Below are 19,396 nucleotides of genomic sequence, written 5' to 3'. Positions count from 1 at the left end.
TCCAAGAATAACATTCCAAACAACCGAGAATTAGATTTGAAGGACAAGTTTACAGTTTATGTAAAGTTTAAGCTTACAAATAGGTTTAGGTGCACTGAAAAAAAAATTCCATTGGATTTACTCAATTGAATTATGGACACTGGTTCCACATAATTTGTTTGTGTTCCCAGTATCCTACACATTCAAATAGTTTCTGTACAATAGTTTTGTGTTAATCACTTGTATTTTAATTAAGTAATGTGTACATGCTCTGTTTAAGTTAACCTAACATAATTCAATCATTTTAGCAGAACATTATTCTTTTAATTTAGATTGATGCCTGGATCATGTTAATTCTACACAATCTAATCAAGTTATCTTTACATAATTTTTTTATTACATTTTTAATGGTTTATGTGGTTACTTAAATGTGTTTTTGTACAAAACAATAAAAAAGCATTAATTTAAACCATTTATTGAACATTCATTCATTTCAATACAAAATTATGCATGTTAAAACGTACAAAAAGTACTGAATCTGATGTATGCAGTAACATTCTCTATTTTCTAGACTTATCTAATTTACGAAGACCATCAGATTCACATCATAGATAAGAATATAACATCTCATATTTCTGTGAAAACTGAATTTTGCACAATTCAAAGAGAACTTTGTTCTCTCAGACTCTCTTCAACACATTTAATGTGCAGACCTTGTGTAATGTTAACATCAAAACGGTCAGTCCAGAACTGAACAAAATTTGACGTCTTGAAATGACTATGAAATGACATCTTTTTAGAATCTCTTTGGTGATTAAATATCAACATGACTTAAACTAGTGTGTAAAAAAAGAAGAAAAAAAAACCTTCCTTTTCTACGCAATATGCATGCATGCCAATTTTAGATCGAAGACGTGAACTCTTCATAAGAAATGTTTTAACAAGATCATGAGTTATATCTCATACCTGCATTCATGAAACTGTGTCTTTATAAACAAATAGAACATTGAAGCACAAATAATTTGATTTCATGAAATAAAAAAAAAAACTGTCCTGACTCCACTTAAAAATTATGCAAGTAAAAAGTACAAGTACTGAATCTGATGGATGCAGTCTCTATTTTCTAGCTAGACATATAATCTCATTTACAAAGACCATCAGATTCATATCATAGATATATAAGAATATAACATCTCAAATTTCTGTGAAAACTAAATTTTGCACAATTCAAAGAGAACTTTGTTCTCTCAGACTCTCTTCAACACATTTAATGTGCAGACCTTGTGTAATGTAAACATCAAAACGGTCAGTCCAGAACTGAACAAAATTTTGACATCTTGAAATGACTATGAAATGACATCTTTTTAGAATCTCTTTGGTGATTAAATATCAAAATGACTTAAACTAGTGTGTAAAAAAAGAAGAAAAAAACCCTTCCTTTTCTACACAATATGCATGCATGCCCATTTTAGATCGAAGTGAACTCTTCATAAGAAATGTTTTAACAAGATCATGAACATGAGTTATATCTCATACCTGCATTCATGAAACTGTCTTTATAAACAAATAGAACATTGAAGCACAAATAATTTGATTTCCAGAAAAAAAAAAAAAAACTGTCCTCTGACTCCTCTGCACAACTTGAATGTGTAGAACTTGTGCTGAATGTGTAGAAACCTCAAAACTGTAAGTGCCTAAGAAAGGCAGTACTCAGAACTGTTAGTTCATGCATCCTGTGAAAAAGCAGTACATCTCACAGGTGAAGTTTGGATTTGAAGTTTTGGGCCTTGATAGAGAGCTCACCCCCATCCAACTCCATGATGATTTTTTGCAAAATCTCAAAAGTGTAGCGCAACGTTGTGGGGTACTTCAGGTTAAGAGAATAAATTAGACCAAACAACATTGTAGTTGCAAAAGCCACATTCTCAAGGTCCTGAAGCACAATGACACCCTCAAGGACAATTCCCACATCTCGGGGTTCATTCTCAGCAATGTGCTTTATCACGAAGATCCCCATGGTGGTCTTCTCAATGGCACTGTGAAACAGATCCTCATCCATGTCCTGAAGAAAGTATTAAAAGATTAGATGGGTATATAATTAAAACACTAACACGAACCATAAGGGATAAAGCCATAAGGCTTTTAGAGTTTTTACTGGGCAAGTGCATTTTTAATAATTTGCAGTACATAAACACTAATCTAATAGCCTCTGTGCACAAGGGTAGTGATGAACTTTCGCTGTCGCCAGAAGTCGGCATATCTGTTTCCGGTTTACTTGCGCGTCACCCAAAATGTCTATTTTGTGCAGCGAAATTGAAGCTCAAATGGCTGTTAGCGACTTGAAGCAGAGCAAAGTGGCACACAGTAGTGCTCCTTACGTACCCATGTTATCAGGTTAGATCACACTGCACGCGGTTGCAGTCCGTTGATCCACTCAAGGTGCATACAGGCAAATACAGTATACAGCAGTGCAGTGATCGTTTCCGCACCGAGTCTATTTTTGCTGTGCTGGAAATGCTGAATTAAAGTGACAGTGCAAGTTTCGTGGTCAAAATGAACAAAGATTGACCTGAAAATGTGGTAATTTCACCATAAATGCGTTTAATTAAATAAAATGTAGTTATCTTACCAAAAATGCATTTAATTATATACTACTATTTTTCAGTCATCTTTTTACTTTTAGAAGACCTGGGTAAAGCAAGTAAAACTACAATTTGCTTTAACAAGGCGACATAATGAACAACACTCGTCTTATTCGTGGAGGTGGAAAAACATTCTTTGTGACATGCAAGATTTATTTTATTAAAATTTAAATGCAAAAGAAAAGGCTGTTTTTGTCAATTTTAAGTTAAATATTTGACCACTTGCTTGAGAAACTTAATGTAAGTAATGCATGGAATAATAGCCCTACGTTGTTTAAATTGTGTTTAAACCATAGACTGTAAAAAAATATGGACGTAGTGTCCGTGACGTCACCCGTAGGTTTCTGAAGAGCATTTTTGAAGCCTAAAGTGGGTAAAGCCAATTAAAAGTTCCTGTTTTTGCCCTTCGAAATATTATAATAGTTAAAATACAAGGCTACAAGTGAGACTGTGTATTACTTCGAGAGTGTTTGTGTATGACAGTGATTATGACAGTGATATATGTGCATACATGTCAGTCACTCTTTCATGGTCCGTCAGCACGGCATCGCTCAAGTCGTTCAAGTTCGTAGAGAACTTATTCAGTCCATTTTAAATTCTGATTTTGGCCGCCTCTCAAATGGGTTAAACCGTTAAACCATAGATATATTGCCTATGAAGTTCAAGTAAATTGTTGCAAGCACAGATAGTATGTACGCTACATATTACGAAATAACGAGATATGTTGAAATAATTAGGCTAATTATTAATTATCATTATTAAAAATAATACATCTATAAGAATATATCTATGCTGAATGTTGCTTGTTCAATTGAATAAAATGAATACTTTAATTGTGATAATTAAAATAATTGATTATTAAATAGTAAGTGTCCTATGTTTGCTCATTTATTAATACTATTTGTATATCTAGCACCCCCTCAGCACCTGCGTTAAAAAAATTATCTGGCGCCGCCCCTGGTTATAACGGCCCACGTATTAAAAAATGGTCAGGTTTAAATCGGGCTTGGGTTCATAATTACAGTTAATGTGTTGGGCCGGGCGTGTGGTGGTAGTCAGATACCCATGCCATTAAAATTACTTATTTTCGTCTGTGTATAGGACCTGCAGCTATAGCTGCCTATATACCTTCGCAGGTTCTACCATGCCGGTGACGTCATCGGAATTGCCAGCGTTCTTATACTAACAAACGCAATTTTTGTGTTGCTTAAAAAAAAAAAAGAGCTATATTGATATTTTTAATTCAATTTTTTTTATAATTTACTTTTAATTGTCATAAACAAACGTTATCAACGTTGATTATTTCAGTTCAGTTCATCTTTAACTCACTTCCGTGTTGGTTTCAAGAAAGAGACGGGGAGTTTGCCGCTTGGTTTAAACGTGTATGCGGCAGTGTTTCCCCTACAATGTATTAAGCAGCGGCGCAGCGCCGCCGCTGGATTTTCAGCGCCGCTGCAAAATCTTCACATGATCAGTAATATCACAACATTGGTAATGCGATGGCTCTGAATCCACTTGTTGACAAGAAAGTAGTCCGACGAGGATCGATAGCTATTGTGTTTTTTCCAGTCGGGCTACCAAAATGCATAGACGGCCTGCCCGAAGGGCTATAGAGCTGGTAAGTCCCGCCCCTTCCGCTAACCCCGCTGGACCTCTAGGTTGAAAAATTGTCAATGCAAGTGAATGGGAGAAAATAATTATTTTCTGATCCCGTTTGAATTGTGCCATGAATTGAACATATGTTGTCTGTGAATTTTTTATATAACTTTCCGTGTAAAGAATGCTATAATTTAGCGGGTAGAAGTTTGATACGGTTAGACTTTGTGTGAGAGCACTTTGTGGACTACAACTCTCGCTGCTTTCAACGCGTTTGAAACGTCAACACCACTAGCACACGGACACTAGCTCACGGATCCTGCTAAACATGGCTGTGTCTTTGATGCACTTCATCGCCTTCTTTCAGGGAGAGAACAAAATCGTTGAGGTTGGTGAAAACCACGGGTAAGTCAACTTTATGGGGTGACGTCACATATGCGACATGTAGTCTTTCTCGTTATGTCTTTTCCACAACTGCTAGCCGAAGAATCATACCACATACTGTCAAACTCGTAACATGAAATGTTATATAAAAAATTCACAGACAACATATGTTCAATTCATGGCACAATTCAAACGGGATCAGAAAATAATTATTTTCTCCCATTCACTTGCATTGACGGTTTTTCAACTTTGAGGTCCAGCGGTGTTTTACGGAAGGGGCGGGACTTACCAGCTCTATATGAAATAATGTTCGCGCTTCAGTCTTGTAATCAGATTCAGCGCGGTCTTCAATCCGCAGCGGCGCTGAGCACGCAGAGAGCACTTCAGAAACAGAGGGTGTGTGTTTGTTTGTGTGTGTGTGTTCATCTGAGTCTCATTGGTCTGTCATTGCTCATCAATGTCAGAATATTTTGATATGACCAATCAAATCAAAGTAGGCGGGCTTTATGTTCAAAGAAGCTGCTGTGCTGAGCGTGAATTTGAGCAGAGCGATCAACTGACGATTCAGGTTACGGTCAATTGCGAGATAAGATGTAAGTAACGTTAGCTAACTAAACATTTCATATATGACAGCTTTTTTAGGTCATAAATGTGAAACGAATGACAAAAATAATAAGGCAAACGAATATACTTTTGTCGAATTTCGCCATTTTGAACTGTAGGAAACAATCGACTACTCGAGCGTCCATTAACCATAAATTAATTAAAAATGGTGAACGTCACCAACAGACACCACACGTCAAATTTGTGGAAGTATTTCATCAAGGATGACAAAAATATTGTAATTGGCCCACTCTTCAAGAGGCCGTTCACATATTGCGTCTAAAAACGTGGCCGTGCCGCTGTCTCCTACAAGCGCTTGCGCTCCGCTCCCATGGCGTCTGTCATTGCTATGCAACCATGAACTGCGCTCTCCATGATGACGACGAATAAGTATCAGCAAAAGATTAATTGATTTCTAGCCCTTGCATTAGCTTTACTACTAAATATATTTCTTGAGATGAGAAGGAAAAACCCGCCTGGAAAAAAAAGCGCACCACGTTGCTTCCATTATGAGCGCACTCACCGCGCGCCTACATTTGAAATAACGACCTTGAGCGCGAAAAAGACGCGATTTGTGAACGGCCCCTAGAAGCAGACGTCTGAAATGAAAGACAAGAACGGCTATTTATTTGGCTTTAGACTGTTACATGAAAATTTAAAAATGAAATGTCATAATTATAATGTTTTGAGAGTTTACTTATGTAATTGTTGCATTAGGCTATGAATTAATAAATGTTTATTGATAAGATCTAGCTATTTCATGTCTTTTTATTTACAGTAGCATGAACCACGAGTAGTCGAGTAACTCGAGTATTGTTTTGATAAGAAATCGCCTAGCAGAAATCAGTAGTCGTGCAACCCCTAATGTGTACAAAGAGAATCGCAATGCTGACAAAACTTTTTTTTTATAAATAAAAGTTGCAGCATAACTTCTGGATTTTAAATAAAATAAATAGTAAGTATGTGTTTGTGTAGGCTACTACAGCCGCGTATCAGTTATTCACTGCAAACGCAGCATGTGTGAAAGCACTTGCGTGCTGCTCCTGCACCGCACACACACTGCAAACGGAGTATGTGTGAAACGGGCATTAGATCCACCTACAGTTCTTAGAAACTTTTTCTTGTACAACAGCAGCACTCATCTTGTTTGTTTATAGTTGATGCGGATGAAGACAGTTGTAAACCAGAAACTGATATGCCGACTTTTGACAATTGCGGAAGTTCGTCACTACTCTTGTGCACATAGCCTATACAGATGGTTTCAAAACAGTTTTACAGTGATAACAGGAAATGAATGCAACATAGATTGTTTTGGCTGTACGGCATACACATATTACATGTTTAATCTATAGGCATGCACGTTTGAATGCGTATACGGGTGGGCGTGTAGTCTTTCTTTACAAAGTGACATTGCCAATTACTTGTCTAGTAGGGCTAATCGTTTTTTAATATGTGGTCGATTCAAAATCGATTCTCAAACGCCACAAATCGATTTTTTTCCATATTTATCAATTACCCAAAAGCCAGAATTAGTTTTCCTCCACTGTTCATAGCATACCTGCCAACCTAGAAATTATTTTTTGCGTACGGGGTGGGGGGGTTGAGGACGACTGCGACGTTAAAACTAGAACAAACAAGTTCAGTCTATGCAGCTATAACCACTTACCACATACTCCTGCATAAGATCTTTAGGGTCCTCATTAAGATAGATGCAGAGTCCTCTGATGGCAAGTTCTCGTGATGCATCAATGTCATCCTTAAAAAGAAGTCAGAGCAGAAATGGAAAAAGGTCAGCTATAGACACTACTCAACACTAACAAATAAAGCTAAATGGGTCTCATTCACTAAGAATTTTATAGAAAATTTTAATGAAATATTTCTGCCTCATCTCTAACATTTGATATCAGCCTGATCTGTTTGACATAGGGTGTTGCATTGATCTGTAAACTACAATGAGTGTCAGGATTCAAGAATCAATTGTTTCATCTCAAATAGTGTCAGTGCACAACAACCGTCACTGCAACGTGTAGACTTGACATGTTTCATGTCTACTACATGACAAGAATTCATAGTCAAAATCATAATCAGACACAGTGACTATAGTAGACAAAAACATTGCGAACCCAGCACACGAAAAAAACACCTTTAACTATCTGTTGTTCTTACTTGGATTACAGCTGACATCATTTCTTTCAGCATTCTGCCTTGCTGTCCTGGACGCCTTTCAAAAACCTTCAGGAAATTTGCATAGTGAAGGTCAAGCTGAGATAGAAATTTTGACTGTAGAGGAATGGTCGTGATTCTTTTAAACTCTGTATTCACCTGAAAGTAGAAAATTAACATGAAAGCACTTTCAACAATAAGCTATGCCTCATTACAATAAATATTCACCAAGTAGTAAACACTAGGGCTGGGCAAAAAAATAGATTTTTCGATTAATCATTTTTTTTAAATGTGGTCGATTCAAAATCGATTCTCAAACGCCACAAATAAAATTTTTTCCACATTTATTTATCTATTACCCAAAAGCCAGTATTAGTTTTCCTCCACTGTTCATAGGCTTGCAAACTCCATTTTATAGCTAATGCTGTGAGATTTTGTTTGTTTTATCTTAATCATACAATAACCTCAACTAGTGCTGCACATTTAAAGTCCCCGTGAACCGGAAGTTGCAAACGACTTTTCTCCAGTGTTATGACGTATTTCCCAGTGAAAAGGAATATTGAACAGAGGGCAGGGTTTTACTCTAAGCGCTCCTCCTCTCCATGTCTGCTCATAGCAGACTAAAGCCTCTGTTAACGGTTTGAGGGGAGTGGTTAAGCGTTGCCCAAACCAATTCCTCAAACCTACGTCATCAGAGAAGGTCCTCCAATGCAGAGGGGAGGGGCATTTTCAGATTTTGATTAAAGATTACCATGGTAAAAAAATTTTTTTTAAAATATTTTCTTGCACGGATTAATTGTTCACCACAAGACTAGTAATATGCGCTAACAAAGTAAATAGGGTCAATTTTGATTTCATGGGTACTTTAATCATATCGCAATCGCGATGTCAAGCCTATGCAATTATATGACGTGAATGTCCTGTGTGAATCAAAATCGAATCGAACTGATAGCTTGCGAATCGAAATCAAATCGAATTGTAAAATCTGAATCGATACCCAGCCCTAGTAAACCCCCGTCACAAACCTCAGTCACATCAAAGAGAGCTGGCCATCTTGTTAGGAAGTCGCTGATCATAGGAGCACAACGAAGAACTTCACGTCTTCTTAGTGCAAATGTTCGCTGCATTTTAGTCTTAATAGTCTCTCTGTTGTTTCTTGTTTTAACATCAGAAAGGAGCTCTACTCTGGCAGTCTCTAGCGTTTGGTCATTCTCTCCAATGGGGTAGGACGGGCAGTAGTCCACTTCACCTCTCCTGGGTTTCTTGACATTGTAGGCAGGACTTTGTTTTCCATCTGGCTTGTTTTTTAACTCATTTACAGTAACTTCAGGACAACCAATTTTTCTGAGATGTGTGCGATAGTTTGAAAGTTTGTATTTTAGACTCACTTTCCAGCCTCCATAGCCAGTGTCTGAGCCCCTCTCTGCTAAACATGGATGCCTCTTCGTGAGTGCATCTGCGACTTGTTCAAACTCCCTGTCTGTGACATAGAGTTTGTATTGAACAATTTTTTGGATCAACCCCTCGAGTATGTCAGACTTGAGTTTAATATCAGGGATAAGTAGTGTTCCTTTTTCTCTAAAGACACCATTGGCCTGTTCAAGTTTATATTCTGCATCATAGGAGAAATGTGGAATGCTAAATGTATCAGGCCAAGATGATCGTGTGGTGGACTCTGGAGAGGAGAGGATGATAGTAGTGGAAGAACAGGATGAGGGAAGTTCAGAATGTCCTGGAGCAGAAGTATCGGAAGAACAGGATGAGGGAAGTTCAGCATGTCCTGGAGCAGAATTTGAAGTGTTCATTGTGCCAGACAGAGGTGTGAGGGAGTCAGTCAAGTGTATTATCTTGATTGTGTCTTTGTTTTTTATTTCATTAACTGAAGTTAAGTTCATAAACTGGTCCTCAAAAAGTGTGTCCATGAACTGCAGGCGAAAGGCACTTTGAAGTTTACACTGACTCCTTACCACATCCTCCAGTTCAGTCAATGTCTCAGGCAAGCCAGTTGGAAAAACAACTCTCTGGCAGCTGTCCTTGCCTAAAATTACTCTTAGTACAGATGTCGTCATTGTCCAATGTCTTTGTCTGTATAAAGAGAAAAACAAACAAATGGTGAACACATAAAATAATTGTGGGCAAACCAAAAAAAATCATGTTGATGGTGAAACAAGTTTGGCCACAATATTCTTTTCAACATTTTTTATATATAGGAACTAAAGGAAACAGAATCATAAAACAAGGGTCCACATGACAGAACATAAACCTGACAATAAGCTTGTTGGGCTTTTGTTTGTCTAACAGTTCCGATCCTTGAATCTGACTATTTCACCAGTATCAGCACTGCTTGTTCTATACAAGCAATTAGTTTTAGTTAGTACAGGTTACATCTGCGTTTGGCACGTGAGCAGCACGTATTTTTTTCAGCGTGCATGTTAATCAATGAGTGCATTCAGAGCGCGAGCAGGAGTCGCGTTTGCTGCTGTAGTGATGTAGTTGCAGTCGGTGTGAACCGGCCGTTAGGCTATTTTTTTTTTTGCACTCATACGGAAAAAAACGAGCCTATCGCGCCGACCCCAGGGGGTTAACTGAAACTAATTTGTTTAAAAAGTAGGCTATTGCCGGTAACAAGGCAGGTTTGCATAAACTCAAAATGTATCCTGATTCCTACCGCATTTATCTTATTTTTTAGTCTAACGAGCATCTGGTTTGGCAATGCAGAAATGGACTGTCGTGCTTAGTTTTTTCTTCTTCCAATTAATATGAATTAGAAACTATCTAAAAAAAAAAAAACGACAAGAACATGTTCAATTAACAGTTTGATGACAAATTGATGAAATTGCCTCACTTTCTGTCACTGTGAGAATGTGCTTTTTTCCCCGAACGATATTCTTTTGCTCCTTGATTTTCGAATGGCATTTTTGGCAGAAATTCATATCCCTATTTATCATCCATTGTCTCACAATATATAAATATATATATAGATTTATTTAGTTTTTAAATATATTTTTAGGTTTCGATTTCTTACCTTTACCACAGACAAATCTCTTCAGTGTTACCATCTGCACACGTCCAACCAAATAGTCAGCCAAGGGGTATTCATCAGTTAATTCACTGACTTCTACAAGACTAAGTGCTTGCGTAGGGGACTGACTTAGCTCGTAAGCTCTGTAATGTTCTCGATACCACCCACACAGCTCTTTTAAAATGAAGAACAACTTCTGATGCAAAACACAAATTTGTTCAATTTGACCAAATTCAGGTAATCCGCCTTCAGATCCATGAACTACAATCATTCCTGTCCTGTAGTTGATACCCTTGCTCCAAACGTTTTTTGTGATATGGATTTCAGAAAGATGAGGATATCTGTGCCTTACAACCTGAGCTATTTCGTCCTTCAAAATATGCACTGGGACTGCAGATGCGCTTGACACATCTAGCTCTGACTTATCAAGACTTGGCAATGTCAGCTGGTACCCAATCATTAGCTGATGTTTTGTAGCCAGGGAGAGTGGGACATTTTTAAAACAACTGGTATGTCTAATGACTCGTTTAAAGAAGCTGTGCTTTGCTTCAAACCTGATTGTCCAATATCCCACAAGAGGACCAAACAGCCTGATTATTTGCGGGTAATGCTCCAAGTAGTGGTGTTTGGGCAGCAATCTCTCTTCAGAAAATAACTCTTTATATCTTTGTCTGTGCTCCGATATTTTACATTCTAGGTATGCAATGGACTCGTCATTGTGAACTGGGGCAACAACGAGTTCTACAATATCTTTCAATTCCAAGAGAATCTGCCATGCAGGCTCATGTTCAGGAATCTGAGGACCAATTATAAATGGAAGCAAACGTAACAAGCTCCAGTTCTCATGAGCATTACCTCCTATTGTTTTTCTGCTTGAGAGATGTTGAGGCAAAACATGTGGCTTATTAGTCTTATCAGTCCACTTGTATGGGAAATCTAAAATTAATTTGTTGATTTCATTTAAAGTAATGTACTTCTTTGATATTATCAATGTGAGACACTTTGCAAGCTCAACAGGTACAATACCCTCAAAAATATCATGGGCAATGTCTGGAGGGTATCCAGTTAGAACATCAAAATGTGAAAGAGCTTTAGTTAGAGGGCAAGCTTTTTTCACTCCAAAACAACTAGTACTATTATCTTCAGCTGACCTCACGTGAGCAATGTGGAGATCTTTTGTTCTGAGGCTGAAAGCACCTGTTCTTACCTCTTTTGACTGAATGTCTAGTTTGCTTGCAGTACAAAATCGACAAATATAATGCCCTGAAAAACTTTCATTAAAGCCTGCTAAAGCATGAGCTCCTAAATTGTCTGCAGCAACAAGGATAACTGTACCCTTCAGTGATTTACCTAGCTGTGGTATAAAAATTCCATTTTCTTCCAAGGATTTGAGGTCTTTTAGGAGTGGTTCTAACACTGTGTTATAGCCATATGTTTTGACATCATCAGTTTTACATAGTAGGGCCAAGTATATGGAGGACAATGATGAATTGGACCCAGGAGGTAGGTTACTCAGCACCCAATAGACTGCACAAAGCTTGTGTTTTTTGCGGGATGTCCCCAGGGGGTTGCAGAGCTCAAAATCATCAATATATAAACCCACAAACAGTCTTAAGTCCTGTCCTGACAAGAAGCTATTTTGCTTAAAATGAAGACCATCTCTAAAAGACCGATATAGACCTTCCGCCTCAGTTTCTTGTGTTTTCAGATCCTGTGATATGTTGTCTAAAATATCTTTCCTATTTAACAGAACTTGTAGGGAATCAAGAATAGGAATGTACTGAAAAGTCTTTTTGTTTTTAGCATCTAGGATATACTCAACTGGATCAACTACATTAAAGTTAGCCTTATAATACTGCCTACGCTGATAAGCAGAACTAAGGGAGCCACCTTTTTGTATAGCTTTGTGAATAGGGTTAACTGTGCACAGTGTAGTAGCTATTTCACTCAGGACAGATTTCTCAACTTGAAGATTATGCTTCTGAAAAGCATCACAAAGAACATCCGTATTAAGAGGAATTGATAAAGTGCTATTTAGATTGTAAAGCTCTTGTAAAAATTCATCAATTTGTGAACTTGGTACATGGGACAAATGTTCAAGCTTTAACAACGCTGCTGCAAAATTGTGTTTGATTATATTTGGTAGGTCCTTTGTGGAACAGACATCAGAAGCAGAATCTATATCATGACATGCCTCTACCTCATCATCCTCTTCAACATCTGATTCCTGTGAAACTACTGTGGTAGTAGTTACTATCCCAGGTTTAAAATCTTTAAGTGAAAAAGAATTATGTTTTCTGTTTTTATGAGATTTAAACGTACCACAGATGTTTGTTTTAAAGTTACAATGTAAAAACATGCACGTTATCAATTCATTTTTTTTCAAATGTGCATTAATATGAGCCCAATAATCTTTCTCGGAGTACAGGTCTCCACAATTACATATATGGCAATTAAATATGCTATTTTTAGACTGTCTCTGCCTAGTTTGAGTCACATGGAATCTATTCAAATGAATCTTAAGAGCATTCCACGTTCTAAACGAGCATGGGCAGTTTAAATATACACATGGAAAACAACTATTACGTCCAAAATGTCTATGTTTCAGCCTATAATGCTGCAATAGTTTCAACCTACTTGTTACAACTACTGAACAGGCCTTGCAAGTCCACATGTACAGCAAATGTTACTGAAAAGAGAGAAATACAAACAATTAGTCATGAATAAAAACAATAATAAAATTATATAATCATAAGATATGACAAAAACATATTAAACTAGGTGAGTGTATTATTGACCGTTTGCAAAGACCCGCCCCCCTTAGTTACTGTCCGACAAGCTAACTTACGCCGTTCTCACGCCACACCATGTTCTCACGCAGTGAAAAATACATCGCGGCACGCTGACAGACAGGACAGACCAGGTTACTTTTCAGTTACGTTTGATATTAAACATATTAAACAAAGTCTCACCTTTCAAATTTGGTCACTTTTTAAAGAAATTTAAACAATAAATACCGTTTTGTGGCTCTTTAATGTGTCGTGACAGATCGCTGTATAGAGCATCAGTTAAGCTGCTCGTGAACCGATCATCTCTTCTTTCTAGTTAATTTATAGCCTCAAATAAACATGAACAAACATAATGAATGTTGTTTTAACCACGGAAAGGCGTCAGTACACTCCGTTTTACAAGTTCAAATCCTCCTATGTTAATCTACTAGCTGCTAACTCTCCTGACTGCTTTGTCAGACAAAATGGCGGATGGCGAAGTATGATTGGTCAGATCACCTGTCAATCAAGCTCCCTGCGAAAGGTCAATTCAGCAATTCTTGAATAAATCTGACAGTAATTTTATAAAATCTTCACATGTTAATAATAAAATACAAATTACTACATGTATACTTATGAAATACATTAAAGAAAAACAATTTAAGTTATATTGCTGTTTGCAATGTGCCCATGGAGTCACAGTGCGCATTGAAAAGTATGAAAAATACACATCCTAGTGTATATCTATCCAACAGTTTACAGATTATTTGTTTCTTTACAGTTTTAAATTCCAGTTATTCTGCTTATGATGCCAATTAAAGTATTAGTGCTAGTGTGATGGACTGAAAATCTGAACGAGGCCTAACAGACACCGGTAGCAGTGACGACATCGTTTAGAAACCGTGCTACACTTCAGCAAGACGAAGTAATTTTATGCAGATCCACAGCCCTTTATATACAGATCAAGCATTATAATGGGATTATATCATATCAGAGAGAGTTTTACCGTGCTGACTGTCGTAACGTTAACCGTATGAGGCACGCTGGAATGCTGCAGCTGAACGGAGAATGATTGGCAGCCACAGCAGACGGAAGACAAGTTTCCTTGAACTTTAATTTTAGGATGTAAATATTCTTCTGTCCCTCACATTAATCTATAGAATGGCTTTCGATAACTTTGAATATAGTGGGACGAACTTTTATGGAGTCGGTCAGGCGGAAAACCTCGTAGTTTTCTATGCAGGACAAACCCTGACCAAGCGGCTAACGTTACAACACTCGACGAAATAAACAGTCGACATGATTTAAAAAGTGTGGGATTATCTTAAAAAACTATTTATTGTATTTAAAGTTAGATGGACAGATATTTTCAGAATATAATATTAAATTTGTAAGGATAATCTTACCTCATAAAGTCAATCCCCTCAGATGTCCTTCTCCAGACCAACGGTCCTGTCGTATATTGCGCGTGCGCGGCCGCTCTAGTCCAAATACTCCCGCGCACACGAATATTTAAAAATAAAAAAAAACTCAAAAAAGACAGACCAAAAAAAATATATATGCGGGGAATTTTTTTTCCTTCCTTTCTTCAATAAAAGCCAAATTGACTTTGTGGGCAGCATTTCAACATAAGTCTAAAAATATGCTTTTTTCCCCAGCACTGAAATGACACATAACGTTACCCAGAAACCCGCATTTGCTAAATTTTCAGATTGAGAACGCATGGAAGCCAAATCGCCTTGTTTGCATCATATAAAAATTATAAAATAAAATAGAATAAGCTGAAACAAACATGTACCTCTCTTTTTTTTAATGCAGTTTCAGAAATACACTGATGCAATATTTACATGTTGCAACAACTGAATTAGGTTAATTATACATGATGAAATTAAGTGCCAAAATACAACACAATTGTGTTGTATTAGCTCGTTTTAATTAAGTAAATTCGACAGCAGTAAAATCATTTTGAGTGAACACCATCTGTTTGATGGTAAATTGAGTCTTAATTGATTTGAACATATTATTGCAACATGATCATATCACTTTTTGATGACTGTGTTGAATTCTCTTGGAGTTTATGCAATGTAATTATGTTTGCATCGCAAACATAAATGTATTAAGTAGATTGTAAGTGTATTATTTTAGTATTCTCAATAAAGCTGCTTTCCTTTTTTTTCAGTGTAGGTAATTTCCTGTTTTTTTTTTCTGTCAATGTGTGGGAGTCATTTTAAGAATAAATGCAATGTGACTTTGTAAATGTAAATAATTTATTTAGTTTTCATCAGTTTTGACGAGTAACTAACTAAAAGCAGCAACGCTACAGTTTGGCATAGAGGTGGGTGAACCAACATCTTAATTCATGATGAGTAATTTAATATTTTTTTATGCAATTTTATATAACAATAAAGTTATTTCATTAAATGATTTATCTTTTAAATATAGAATGATGCACATTACAATAAATATGACAAATACAATATAAGAAAGATACAAATGAAATAAACAGTGCTTTAAATGTTGTTGTTTGATTATCAATGACACAGACAGCAGGTTTATTAGACTGCAGTCTCTTTAAAGGGATAGTTCATTTTGAAATTAAATTTTGGTATGTTTTAGCTTACCTCAAGGGCATCCAAGATGTAGGTGTCTTTGTTTCCGCAGTAGTTTCAGTTTTGATATTTTTAGGTCAAACCATTTTTGTCTGTCAGTCATATCATGCAGGTCTACGGTCACTGTCTCAAAGAGCATGCACAAAGTCCAAATTAAAACAATTCCCCATCGTCCAAATTAAACAATTCCCCATCGTAAGTACACATTGATGGCCTAAGACACAAAACGAGCGGTTTGTGTGAGAAAACGAACAGTATTTATATCGTTTTTAGCTCTTATACACGTCCAAGTGATCTGAGGGCGCGCGCATCCTGGTGTGTGACGTGTACGCAGACTGGTGCATAGATATATACACTAGATGTCGCCTTAAAGACATTCGTTCTAATGAACTGCCGTAGACAAGGCGACATCTAGTGTATATATCTATGCACCATTCTGCATACACATCACACACCAGGATGCGCGCGCGCCCTCAGATCACTTGGAATGTGTATAAGAGCTAAAAACGATATAAATACTGTTCGTTTTCTCACACAAACCGCTCGTTTTGTGTCTTAGGCCATCAATGTGTACTTACAATGGGGAATTGTTTAATTTGGACTATGGGGAATTGTTTTAATTTGGACTTTGTGCATGCTCTTTGAGACAGTGACCGTAGACCTGCATGATATGACTGACAGACAAGAACGGTTTGACCTAAAAATATCAAAACTGAAACTACTGCGGAGAAAGACACCTTCATCTTGGATGCCCTTGAGGTAAGCTAAAACATACCAAAATTTAATTTCAAAGTGAACTATCCCTTGAAGACCTGATGCACGGATCCAATACATTAGAACACACCTGATTTCTTTCTCTAAAAAGTAATTTGCGTTACTTACCCCCAGCACTGTGCACAATATTGTGGTGTTGTTGAGATGCAAGACAATTCATCAGACGAGTTTAAGGGTAGTAGATCAGTTTTATTGAGGATTACAGAGAGGTGGAAAAAACATCTGTGTCTTTCTCCCCTCATCTGTTTTTGATCATTCACTACTCTCATTAAAAAGTGTTTTAATGCACAAAAAGTGTTAACAGAGTGCTTAAGAATTCAGTAGACTAGCTGATTCTTGCACATTATAAGCACAATTACACACAGAGACATGCATGAAGAAGTGCAGGATATAACATTGTAAGCTCACGCTCGATCAGCCCAAAGCTGGCATCCGGAAGGTTACGTGTCTCTATGTGTTACTGTCTTTTCTCGAGGCAAAGTATTTTTTGATTACATGCAATACATTTGAATATGTATTCTCTTGTTATTTCAATCAAATGTAACAATTTATTATGTCAGGTAAATGTATCATGCCAATTACATAATCAATTCAAAGATAATCAATACAAAACATCAAAAGCTCTGGAATAAAGAGAAGAGATGCAAACCCGACATTAAAATACATGATGCGGAAGTCTTTGAGATCCTTTAACATCATGGGCTCATCTGAGTAACAGAAGGCCCCGGTCTTCTCGTTGCATTTCCTTATATAGACAGAAACTTCTTTCACATGGAATGGAAATTTACATTCAGAGGTTACACCTTTTGGGGGTGTGAAACCATTTGTCTAGAGACCACCTTCCTTTGTGTGCCAGCTATCTCTAAACTCTTAAAACCGTATTACCTTTTGTTTTACTTGTTTGGAAATGAGACCTTTGTACCAGTCGCACTGAGACATTTGAAATGATACCAAACACTTATAAAACCAGATAATTGTTATCATTTAAACCATATAGATTGTGTGTAAATCTCATAATTTTAGCATAAGAGAGAGAGGGTGGGGGAAGAGGGAGAGAGATGTATTCTGAGGTGAGACTTTTGTCTCAAATGGTGAGTTCAATTGGTAATTTCCTTTGTTCTCTCAGAGAGTAGCTCTCTGACAACATCAATTTAAAGAAATAACGTAAAGTCATTTTAACATTATGCTCATTTAATGTAAATCATGAGACAGTGGAGATATTATTGTGTGCTGCTCTTCAAAAAAAAAAAAAAAAAAAAAACCTTCGCACTGATTTTGCACAAAATATGAGCACAAATATAATTAAGTACAAGTATAAATCTGTTGTGTTGTGTCATTATACTTTGCTCTCAAACTGTGTTTGTCATGTTTACAGCACATGTGAAGAACTTTTTTTTTGCTTCGTAATTGATTCTCATTGTGTTTTTTTTTCTGCACTTGAAAAACAAAGAAAGACAGAAAATGAGAAGTGAACAAATGATTAGAAAAGTATTGTAAAGCTCTGTGAGGCTCTTTTCAGTCTGTCATCTATAAATTAAGTTTGCCGTACAGGCCAGCCTAGTTAACACCCCAACACAACGTAACGAGTGGACCTCTTCCCTCTAACATATTCACATCTCTCGACCCACTTTGTAATTTGTACGTGATCACAGGAAAAGGCTGGTTGCTCTTAAACAGGTTACCGCCCTGTGGAGTTCCCCCTCTGCCACAAACTGCTTTTCACAAGTTCACACTTACATACAATTAGAGAGGGTAAAGTTTAATGCGTATTTGGCATGCTGTCTGGGGGGAGGGCTCCGAGCTCGGAGTTCGGCCCAAACCCAGAGTAATCCCCCCCGTATGTAAATGGTTATGGCTAGAAGTGTGGAGAAGGGGTGGTGGAGGGATGCTGCTAAACTGTCAATGGATTGAGGCGAGACAGCTGAATATATATATATATATATATATATATATATATATATATATATATATATATATATATATATACCTCTTATCATTGATTGCTGAACTATATAAAACATCATTAATATTATTTGAATTTGCTTGTATGAAGGTGTTGACATCTTTGCAGCCATTTTCAATGATGTCTCTCTTTCTCATTTCACTGTCACACTTCTGCTCACTCAGGACCGAAATGCAGAATGAGTAATTTTTTATGAGTTTTATGAACTCCATGACCTGGTGAACAATACATACATCAAAACACCTTTACTGACATTTGACTTATAAAGTAGTTTGGTTGTGATTAAGAAAATACTGTTGAGTATCACCTTTTTTTTTACTTGCACATATATTAGTTACTTTAACCCAGCTGTGCACTGTTTCGTACACACACAGTTCCGGTTCCTTTTGTTTTTCTGTATTTGTGTTAAAAAATAAAATATTGTATATCTTGCTGAGTAAAGCTCTTAAGCCCTTACCTTGTTGTTGTGGGTAAATCAATATTTTGCTGTCTTTTTTTGCCTGAAGGCTTTACGGTAATCAACATTACGGTAATGAACAAACCTTAGAAAATACCGATGAAACTTGCTCCAAACACAAGTTTAGACTCCACTGTTGTCTGTCAGTATTGCTGGAGTTCTTATTTCAAACCCAATGTGACCTTTAAACACTGGACAGGGCAAACATGATCTTGATTGATGGGAATTTCATCACCATTATTTGTTATTTGCAAATATTCAAAAAGGAAAACATAACAAGTCCAGTTTCTACCACCTGAGCTCCTTTATTCAGTTTTTTTTTAATTATGTCAAATATTGTGTCGTGATTCACACTGTTGATTTGATTGTTTTACTCTACATTGGTGGTTGTCAGATCGGGTTTGTCACAGGGTAAGCCTGTGACTATGCACGGACT

General features: G+C 36.9%; 1 protein-coding gene across 2 annotated transcripts; it reads right to left on the bottom strand.

Annotated features, from left to right (window-relative positions):
• Positions 1-378: 378 nt before the first annotated feature.
• Positions 379-14,655, bottom strand: LOC308686408 (uncharacterized protein). Of its 2 annotated transcripts, none has more exons than XM_081394832.1 (6): positions 14,564-14,655; positions 13,027-13,078; positions 8,393-9,452; positions 7,371-7,526; positions 6,871-6,960; positions 379-2,041 (listed from the first exon to the last, which is right to left on the bottom strand). In XM_081394832.1, the coding sequence occupies exons 3-6, from the start codon at positions 9,434-9,436 to the stop codon at positions 1,733-1,735; spliced, it is 1,599 nt and encodes a 532-aa protein (XP_081250958.1). In that variant the 5' UTR covers positions 9,437-9,452; positions 13,027-13,078; positions 14,564-14,655; the 3' UTR covers positions 379-1,732. The 2 variants fall into 2 exon arrangements, with proteins under 2 accessions (XP_081250958.1, XP_081250959.1); XM_081394833.1 differs by having other exon boundaries at positions 428-2,041; positions 7,371-7,436; positions 14,564-14,645.
• Positions 14,656-19,396: the final 4,741 nt, after the last annotated feature.

The sequence above is a fragment of the Scardinius erythrophthalmus genome, assembly GCF_964197995.2.
Source record: "Scardinius erythrophthalmus genome assembly, contig: HAP1_SCAFFOLD_247, whole genome shotgun sequence".
NCBI lineage: Eukaryota > Metazoa > Chordata > Actinopteri > Cypriniformes > Leuciscidae > Scardinius > Scardinius erythrophthalmus.
The sequence above is the reverse complement of the archived record's forward strand: the minus strand, read 5'-3'. Positions and strand labels throughout refer to the sequence as shown.